Here is a 10649-nt window from a genome sequence, read left to right on the forward strand (position 1 = left end):
TATTGTTTTAAATCAATTCTGTTTGATACAAGAATCCTCAGATTTATTTCACTTTACTGCCAGTGTGGAATATCGTTTTACTTCAATACTTAATGTTTTTAAGTAAACATTGAAATAGGTTTTGCATTTTTACGCAGAGCACAAAACTATACTTACGGTGATTCATCGGTGGTGTTGTCACTATTCACTTGGTCTTTGATTAAAGCGGCGCAGTTGAACTAAACGAGTGTAATTTTTATTTTTAAAGGAAACATGTTTACGAAAACTTTGTTCGATTAAGTTGTGACTATGTTTAGTATTTCTATTGTGAAGTTATGATAAATAATTATTATCACTCCTGAGTTGTATGTACGTACAGTGTACATTCTATTACGGAGCTTATATTTTTAGACAAATCATATAAACGGGAATTAAAGGTTATTAGTCGCTTTTTGGTTTATAATAAACAACTTGCAGAAAATGATATCCTTTGATCAATTATTATTTAGTTCGATCCACTATTTTACATCAGACATCGGATTATAGAGACATTTACAATAAATATATTAATAAAAATAAAAGATTTTAATAAAAAAAATATTGTTTTATTATGATTATCAATACAATCTAAATATACCCTGTTACATTCTTCTGTACCCTATACTATTATATACAGTAGAAAATCAAATGAAAGATGAGAAAATCTTCTATAGAGATGGAGCCTAAACATTACATGAAATTTAAGCAAAAACTGAACCCCTTGTCAACTGATTGTCTATCCCTTCAATAATTTAAAATCATGGTTTCATTGTATGTATATGTTACGCCAAATGTGCGAAATTGACTATTACATGAAATGGGCTAAATTTTGGCTAATTCATGTAATAGTCAAGCCTGTTGCCTTATTCATGAATAAGGTAAATTTTCTGCCGAGTACATGAAGTCGCCAGGGCATGGAATTCTTAAACTGTCAACATGACAGCGGAAAAAGTAAATTTAATACGGATGATTTTATTAGTTATAATTGGACATAATATAATATTATTAGGTTAGATTAGGTTTTGAAATTCTGAATTATTCAACTGAATGTCCATTTTGAGGTTAGCTAACAAGTGTCAACAAACTATCAAAAATGTACAATCGACCATTGCATGTACGATACCCAAGCACGAATCAAATCGCGAAAATACCTTTTAATAAAATTCATCTGTCATCATATTATAGTTATAGTTTTTTTGCGCATAGTAAATGGATATGAACGTCATTTTAGTTATTGATTGGTATATTTTTATATTATAATCAATGACATCTGACACATTTCATTTGGTTAGTTTGATTAGTTGCAAAAAATACCACCGGAGCGTGACCACCTATTTTGATTTTGACCATAGATAATATACGTATATTTTGACCAATCCACGAGCATTTCACACATTTAGTTTAGTTGCAAAAAATACCACCGTAGCGCTACTGTATAATTTGTCCAATGCATGAACAAGGCAGAAAAATTACTGCGGAATTCGTGCACTCACCAGATATTTTGTCTAATTCATGAATAAGGCAACGGGCTTGCATTTTTCATGATTTAGGCAAAATTTAGCCCATTTCATGTAATAGTCAATTTCGCACATTCGGCGTAACATATATAATGATTGAAATGATTTTCATAACATACTATAATAATATACAGGCAATCTGTTCAACGATGAGTGTGAATTTATTGACTTAACACGAAAATCTTCGGAACGAATTAATCACGTAAGTCGAGGCACAAAAATAAATTATGGTTATTATCAAATAGGTAGTGTTAATAATCATATTATTATGACAATTTCTTATTCTAGTATATTTTGATTCATAACGGTGATAGTATTCTTAGATGGAAACCTATCGCTTAAAATTATCATTTTATTATTCTCACTACTCCTCTCCAAGATATCCACATACCCGAACCAATAAATAACTAACCCTGGACCGAAACGGTTCCAATAACACAACAGCTGATCCTTCAGATAACCCTTGTGGGTGACCTCATCCCCAAACAGAGCTTTACTCTCAATCCAGTTGATCACGAAGCCATTCACGGCGATCGGCAATATTAATTTGATGTCTGGAGTCCTGTCATATCCTTTATTCCTAAGAACATTCTCGTCAAAGAAAGATATGTCTAAAGATCGGAGCTCATATTCTAGTCTCTGTTCATATTCTCTTCCGATACATCTGAAAAAAGTACCAGGTCAATTATAGGGGAAACTCATTTTTCTAAAAAAATCCTAGGGATTGTATTGGCCAATAAACGTTGTCAAACTTTGCCACAAAATATTTCATCTACCCCTCCTGTCTAAATTATGACCAATTTTTGAACTCCGATTACGCCTAAGACCATTCGATGATCGATATCAGTATTAATATGTGCTGACACGATATTTTATCCTTGGAAAATTGAGTTTATAATGTTGTTAGTTTTGTGATGTCACATTTTCTACAACCCTCTCATCACTAGGGCCCGGATTTATATGCTAGTGCATGTTTTGTTAGGGTATATGCACAGCTATGAGAGTTGCACAGAAATCTGTTTTGAAAGACACAGAATCCAAAAATAAAATTTTATTGTGCATATAAATGCATATTTGAGATGTTAGAGCATATTTGAGACATTAGTGCATATTTCATAAATAAATGCACATTTTAGAGCTTTTGAATTTATAATTTTAGTTTTTTTTTAATTATTTTATCGAAATATTACTAAGTTAGGAAGGTAGATAGTTTAGATGCACTTGCATTTTTAATGCCATCTCCGAGCTGTGGATTTATCAGAAAAAGTTAATTCAACTCGGCCACTTTTATTTAAAGTTTGCCCAATCACCTCTGTGGACGTTGAGAGGTCGTTTTCCGCATAATAAACAAAATACTGACAGATACATATGCGGAAAAATTTATTGCCAGAGATTTTGAAAAAAGTATTGTTATTTTTTTTCAGGCAAAAAACAGAAAATAGTATTTAGGAATAGTTAAGTGTGTCGTTTTTGTTTTTTTAAGTTATGTTTGGTTTACATTGCATTTATTATTCAATTATTTGTACTTGTGAAAATACTATTTTGAAAATTGTAATTGATTAACTTTATATTCAGGGTTTGTGTTTTTTTGTTCTGCTATCGTATTATGTTGAAAAATTATTAACTAGTTATTCGATTTATTATCAGTAATATTGGATAAAGTGGGTATTTACGAGTTTTTCCCACAAAAAATGATTTAACTGCATATATCTTCGGTTTTAGTGCATAATTTATTTATTTTAAGTGCATACGTGCATGCATATAATCATGTTTTTTGTTGCATATAAATCCGCTCCCTACTCATCACATTATAACAGACTCCCTACCAGTGGCGAAGGTGGAGGATGACTGTTAAGATCCAACATAAATAGTCCACAATAAACTTTGTGAGTTCATTGAATTAAGACTACAATCTGTAGATAGTATTTGTTAGTTCTTTTACAGATGGTGTTGGTTCCTTTTTTTAAATTCAATTAAACACTGCGAAAACCCAGCCAAAATAGATAATCATGGCCCCCCACATCTTGAAGAGGACCCCCAGGCTATAATCTTCGGCAGGCCCCATTTTTTACTATTGCAATTTTGTGATGTATGTTTATCTCACTTGGCTGGTCGATCCGACACGTCGAGCCCTCCTTAAGCCCGGGTCCCCTTGTGGAGGCTATGTAAATAATAGGCAAAAAATAATCCTCTAAAATTTTGCCATTAAACCATAAATAATTTTGGATATTTTATATATAGAATAATATTTTTTATCTACTATGGTTTGCTTTAGGCATGGCTTAATGGATTTTAAAAAACTAACCAACACATGTGTAATATGTATTCTTAATTAAACGAAAACAAATAGTATGAATAAAGAGGGTACATTATTTTGTCAAATCCCCCATAAAACTATTATGGTTTGATTTAGGCAAGCTTTAATTGATTTTAAAAAACTAACCAATACCTACCTAAATTCTGACCGACTGACAAAGTTTAGTGCGCACTAATTATATCGAATCTTAACAGCCTACCTCCACCCTTCGCCACTGCTCCCTACCCCTTAGAGCAGCGATACTCAACCTGCGGGGCCCTTTAAGCTTTTATGTGCGGCCCGAAACACATTTATTATCAGGAATTTCGTATATCTTGAGATTCGTTTCGACTTTGACGCACAGATAGTGACACCCGAAGAGGATTGTCATTATGGTCCACATCAGATCTGGTATAAGAGTGTTGCTATTGCACACGATTAATTTAAAAAACACCCATAATTTTGAAAATCTCAAAAATGTTTTGTTAAAAAAGGGGGGTTTCATGATTTTTTTCGTCACACCAGTAGTGATGCGGCCCGCGTTACTTTACAAATATATGTATTTGGCCTGAAGAAAAAAAAGGTTGAGTATCATTGCCTTAGAGTTACACCAAATTATTTGGATGATCCATTAGTGGCTTAGCCGAACAATGAATGAAACAAAGGTACGACTTTCCTGAAAAATTATAATATCTTTTAATAGTTTTAATATTATGTTTCTGCAGGCAATATGCAGTTACATTTATTTTGCTATATGAGCAGCAAGTCCGTAACCACATTTCATAGCCGAATATGCAGCGTGAGTCAATCAGTGCATTCATTCGTAGATCAAAATTAATAATCGAATAATCATGAGCTTGACCATAAATAACATGCAGCATCGATCATTATATTCACAAGAAAAGGATTATATTAATTTACATAAACGTAATATACCTTTTTATGGTGTTTCCAAAATGTCCATACTCATTGTCATATAACATACACTGAAATAAATAAAATAGTATGTAAGATCTAATGCGTAAATAATTAATATTATATTGCTTTTATACCATTCCTCACCCTGCAGCGATGCTATAAAAGCGACCAACCCGCTGCGGGTTACAGATAGTGGGAAAGAAGTGCCACAGCCTTATACTTGCCCTATGCTCTGATGCTGAGTGACAGGGTGAAAGTAAATAACCATTTAAACCCAATAATCAATCAATTGAGCCCTTCTCAGGAAAAAAGGCATCATAGCTATGATTGGTTTTAATGTCGGGCCATACATTCATTCATCTACATACCAGCCAAAAATCACTATTTAATGTCAATAACAGATGGCATTAGAAGTTTTAGAGTGGCAACGTGTATTGCATAATTTTCGAACTGATGCACCGTGTTTAATCACTATTATCTGAAAACAAAGATTTTCGGAAAGAGGCACATATTATACCTACTTATCTTATATTGTATTTCAATAAATAATTATTAAACAAAAATGTCATACAGAAACGGTCATTAAAACAATAATTTTCAATTGTTTAATAAAAAATAATGATGTATTTCTTTAAATAATTCGCAAGGAACATTATAAATCGCAACCTTAATGGTGAGATCAAAAACTGCAAACATGCTCATGCTCCCTTGCTAGCTTCATATGACAAGATAGAACTTTGAAGTAGTGTCAAATGTAGGATTACATTTCCATTTAATTACATCAAGAAAATTCTTAATTAAGTATATTAGTCTAAGGGTCTTACCAAGTAGACTTCATAAGCCAGATGTTGGTCTTCGATCAGTGTGCTGTCCTTAAGAAGTTGAGGAATTGGATATTTCGTAATGTTTGACGATGACGGACATTCCTCATAAATGTAAAACAGAAGAGATCTTGCCAATAGAGACGGGTTGATGTGGAACTTACAGGACAATCTAAAAGATAGGTTTCATCATTAAATTTATAAAATTCATCGTTATTTTAAATAATAATGGCCAAGAGAATTGAGATGTCATTTTATTCTAGCAGCCAAAGTGGAAATAATACAATGATCAGAGCTAAATTTACACTTGAAGGGGCCCTGGGGGCTTGGGGGCTAAGATAAGTAATTTGTTTTATTTACAACATGTTTGCTATATGAAAAAATATCTCAAAATTCTGAGATCTCTTGCGTTTCACCAAAGTTTCCACTTGGTAAGAAGTTACACGATTTAAATTGAATTTACCTTAGTAATATTCCTGGACCTTCACCAGATTCTTTGCATCTCTTATATTCCATATAGTACTTTGATTTATTGGTATGCTTCCTGTAATTTGATTTCATCTTCCATTGGATTTGAGTCGACAGAATACTGCCGAGTGTGTTTCGTGGAATGCTAGAGAATCGGCAAGACAAACATGTTTAATAGTTTGAACGAAATAACAACTTCACTTATAGTTTAGTAATATGAGTCAGTGAGGACTGGAGAAAGGTGCGAAGACCAGACTGGTTGAAGACAACTTTCATTAATAATTATTATTTTATTATCACCCACGATGGCCGCGTAGCTTAAACGTCGGCCGATAGCGTCGTGGGTCCCAGGTTTGAATCCTGGGTCAGGCTAGTAGAGTCCGTATTCTTTATGCTGGCGTTCGCGGACAGAAAGCATTGTGTCATCGCGTTCGACTGCTGCAAGTTTTCAATGGGATGGAACGAGAGGGAATGCAGTGTTAAGATGCTGAAATGGGGGGGAAATCGCACGCCAGCATAAAGAATACGGACTCTACACATCGAGGGTATACAGAAAGCATTAACTCATTAAAACAAGTTCTGAGATAATCGCAAAAAGGATTTTCATTTTTTTTTCAAAGGGTTCTCCCACGTAGATTTTTTTATGATTTAAAAACATTTTTTCTACATTATAAAGCAGTGGTCTCCAACCTTTATGTTACTACGCCTCCCTTTAAAAAAAATCTAATCTTGGCGCCTCCCCCCCTTTATTTCATTAAATAATACAGACACTTTTTTAACACACAAGTTTTTACTACTTACTTATATCAAATTCATTTTTAATTATTTTTTTTTTCATGCGACGAATGAGCTTGTTTATTACCACAATCAATTTTAAAAGAAGTCAACCAAATTCATCATCGTTCATTGACAAAAATTAATGGATTCTATCATGAGCTCCACATAGTGAATAGGGCCCACAGGCCAGGATTTTTCACCCATATATTAAAAAAATTGGTACTGTTCGGTTATACCGGAGCCAGCGGAAAACGCATTTTGAAAATAGTCGATAAACTGGATTATTTGTTAGTTTGGGTTAGTTTAGGTTCGGTTAGGTTGGGTTAGGTTAGGTTAGGTTTGGTTAGGTTAACCTAACAAATAATCCAGTTTATCGGCTATTTTCAAAATGCGTTTTCCGCTGGCTCTGGTATAACCGAACAGTACCAAAAAATTTAATAGCCCTGAAACAAAGCAGCGCCGCAGGCGACTTTTTTTACTATTATTAAAATTATATGAAAAATGCATTAGCAAACTAACCAAGAACTCAGGAAATAGATTTTTGTTTGCTTCAATATATCTGGCGTAGAAATCATTTAAAAGTGGAGACATGTATTATTGTTATATTATATTAAAGAAATCACGTCAAAAACAATTTAAAAAAAATATATCACACCCTGCCTACACGCTTCAGTTGACACTTTAGCTACGAGTGACATTTAAATTTGAGGTTATTGTTTTCATGCAACCAGCGGTCGTTTTGTGCATTACCGAAACAGAGCGTTTGCAAAAGCGCCATTTTTAAATTTCTCCGCTCCAAATATTTTTTTAATAGGATTTAAATATATGTATTATATATTAAAATAAACATTCATGCACTGAATTTTCACTGTTACGTTAAGATATGAACTTTTATTTATTTGTAGATATTATGGTATAAAAAATAATTTATTCAAAAATTTTGGCGCCTCCCCTGGCAATAGATCGCGCCTCCCCTGGGAGGCGCGCCTCCCAGGTTGGAAACCGCTGCTATAAAGACTAACCTTTATGGCAAACACAATATATGACATGTTATATGTCCTGTATTTTGTATACGCAGAACGCATTAGGTCATTATCATGCTTTCTATCAGAATAAAAAAATAACAATATGATTTAATAATGTTTCTATTTTCTTACCATTATATCCCATGCCTTTGTGCGTTTTACCAGGACGTAGAGTGTAAAATTGTATACATTTTGGCATTTAAAACAGAAAAACGGCAAAAACTGAAATAATGCGTTCTGTCAGTATACCCTCGACATATTGTTTTTCAATTTGTGTGTGAGTCAGAGTATGGACCTAATCGGTTGAGCAAGTGACCAACATCCATTTTTCAAAAAAAAAAATCTGTTAATACAAATCTCCACTCTATGGAGGCCCATATGATCCTATTAGGATCGGACACGGTCGGGGATGAATAAATATAGCAGATTTGCTAAAGATACAATCAAGCATGCAGATCTTGTTTGTTAAGATAAAATATCTGAAACTTTACTTTAGAAATGGTTTACCTACCATGCGGTCCTGTCTATAATCCGTAATAGTTCCAAACACAGGTCAATTAGATAATAACGCAATATTGTGAATTACATTCGATGGCTTAGTGCAAAGATATTGTATGTTCAATTTTTGTCGAAATTGAATTAACATACATAAAACTTTCGTCCGCATCGTAAGTATATTTTTTATGCTGTAAAAATATTGTATGTCCAAATACATTATAAAATGTCCATTTCTCATGCATCTTAAAATTCGATTTTCTCAAAACATACAATATTTTTGCACTGACTAAACGATTGAATATCCTAATGTAATATTGTATTATAGTAGGTAGTTCTAAGCATGTTGAGAGGTGCATTGTTAGCTTAATTATTATTCCATATTAGTATCACAATGTATCGACAACTACACATAAATGGAAGAGTATATTGATAGACTTTTTCTTTATAATATTGACTCTCAGATGGAGCATGTGAGTGGGGGGGGGGGCAATTAATCATAAATATTCAGCCAATCGGTTAGTTATTGAAGCTCACTCAGATGTTTATAAACATCCTATCAAAAGTATATTAGTCTATAATCCTATCCTATAGTCCGATAGGTACTCTACCCATGGCGCGTGATAAAATTTAAAATAAGAAAATTTATTCAACTTACTCAGGATATTTCTCTTCCAAATATGTCTTGCACATAGCTGACAAGCCATTGTATGCTTTGATATCATTGACAATTGTGTCGTAAACAGCCTGCTTCAAGATAATCATTTCAACGGCACTGTTTATATGAATATGTACCAACTATGACAGACAGTAATTAACTTGACAGTTGTATAATTTTTAACAAAATCAAACTCTTAAAATTCATATTCTTTGTGAATAGATAGAATATAATAGGTTTGGTATACGTGTAATTTGAATAGGTACAATCAGAATAGGTATGAAAATACGTTAATTTCAACACAGATAAGAAACTGATAAAATATCAACAAAATGATGCGACGTTTGGTTTACTTTTCGTCCACAACAAAATATTCAAACCTAGATTTGACTTTGACAGCTGGGTGCAGTGTTACCAGATGTTATTCCAGTATCCCAGTTGATTGTTTGGTTTTCAAAAATATCAATAGATTGACAAAATATTATGAAAATCAACGATTCTACTTGATGAAAATTGGAAGAGTAGTCTTTAAAGCGTGCATATTGATATAGGTAATCTAATCTTTCGAGGACTTTTTTTACCTCTCAAACAACTTTTCTTTCTTGGCTCGCCAAATTTCCTCTATTACGAATTTATTTAATTTTCCATTATCGAACCGATGGCTCCATTTTTTTATTTTAAATCATTTAAGGGGGGACATGCTCGTCGAAGGTCAAAATTGAGTTTTTATTGTATTTTCAAACCATGATCCTGGACACTCCTTAAACGTTGTAGATAATCTATTTATATAATTTTGAAGCCTTATTATCCTTTATAGTTATTTTAAACATTTGATGACTGCATAAAGTATTTTTGTTACTTAAAATAGTATTCTTTTAAACCTCTCGCTCTAATGTTTTAGAATATAGTCATATTTCGGTACATAACTGTGCAGCGGTGTTAAGATTTTTTAAATTTATTAATTTTTAAACGCATTTATGAAACTATTAGTATAATTTATTACGAGATAATTTTTGTAGATATTTATTATAAGCTATGTCTTTGACCATTCAAGTGTGATAAACATCTTATGAATAATGATTGACCTAAGAATAAGGTAGTGTTTTTTTGAAATACGCCATTTCTTTTGTCATTCCCTAGTGGTAAAGCTACAACATACGGCCGTAGCCATAAATTTACAAACTATTATTAAAATAGGGAAAAACGCGCGTGTTTGAACATGTACCTAACCGAATTTTTTTTTATTTTTTTTAAACGGTACATGTTCAAACACGCGCGTCAATATCATTTTACTCCCTACTTCAATTATAGTTTGTCAATTTATGGCTACGGCCGTATGTTGTAGCTTAACCACTGGGGAATGAAAAAAGAAATGGCGAATTTCAAAAAAACACTACCTTATTCTTAGGTCAATAATTATTATAAAGCAATCATTATTCATAAGATGTTTATCACACTTGAATGGTCAAAGACATAGCTTATAGTAAGTGTCTTTAGAATCATCTTCAAATGTGTTAATCTTGCCGATTTTTTGAATAATAAAATGCCTAATTCTTATCAAGTTTGGGATCACAGAGATTATCAATATACTTTTTTATCGTGAATATTTTACAAAAATTATCTCGTAATAAATTATAATAATGGTTTTATAAATGC

General features: G+C 32.6%; 1 protein-coding gene across 1 annotated transcript; it reads right to left on the reverse strand.

Annotated features, from left to right (window-relative positions):
- Positions 1-568: 568 nt before the first annotated feature.
- On the reverse strand, positions 569-9400 carry LOC147071377 (CDAN1-interacting nuclease 1-like). The gene is made up of 5 exons (XM_085948639.1): positions 8994-9400; positions 6034-6183; positions 5574-5742; positions 4768-4817; positions 569-2199 (listed from the first exon to the last, which is right to left on the reverse strand). The coding sequence occupies exons 1-5, from the start codon at positions 9098-9100 to the stop codon at positions 1815-1817; spliced, it is 861 nt and encodes a 286-aa protein (XP_085804765.1). The 5' UTR covers positions 9101-9400; the 3' UTR covers positions 569-1814.
- Between the last annotated feature and the right edge of the window lie 1249 nt (positions 9401-10649).

This window comes from Rhyacophila brunnea, unplaced genomic scaffold (genome assembly GCF_057557595.1).
Source record: "Rhyacophila brunnea isolate RB1 unplaced genomic scaffold, BYU_Rbru_1.0 scaffold_20, whole genome shotgun sequence".
Lineage (NCBI taxonomy): Eukaryota > Metazoa > Arthropoda > Insecta > Trichoptera > Rhyacophilidae > Rhyacophila > Rhyacophila brunnea.

Excerpts from the sequence above, each read along its gene's own strand:
- LOC147071377 (XM_085948639.1), bottom strand. The coding sequence starts at position 9,100 with ATGATTATCTTGAAGCAGGCTGTTTACGACACAATTGTCAATGATATC. Across the intron at positions 6,184-8,993 it reads TTGGAAGAGAAATATCCTGA|CATTCCACGAAACACACTCG; the intron begins GTAAGTTGAATA and ends CCGATTCTCTAG. Across the intron at positions 4,818-5,573 it reads TGGCTTATGAAGTCTACTTG|TGTATGTTATATGACAATGA; the intron begins GTAAGACCCTTA and ends TATTTATTTCAG.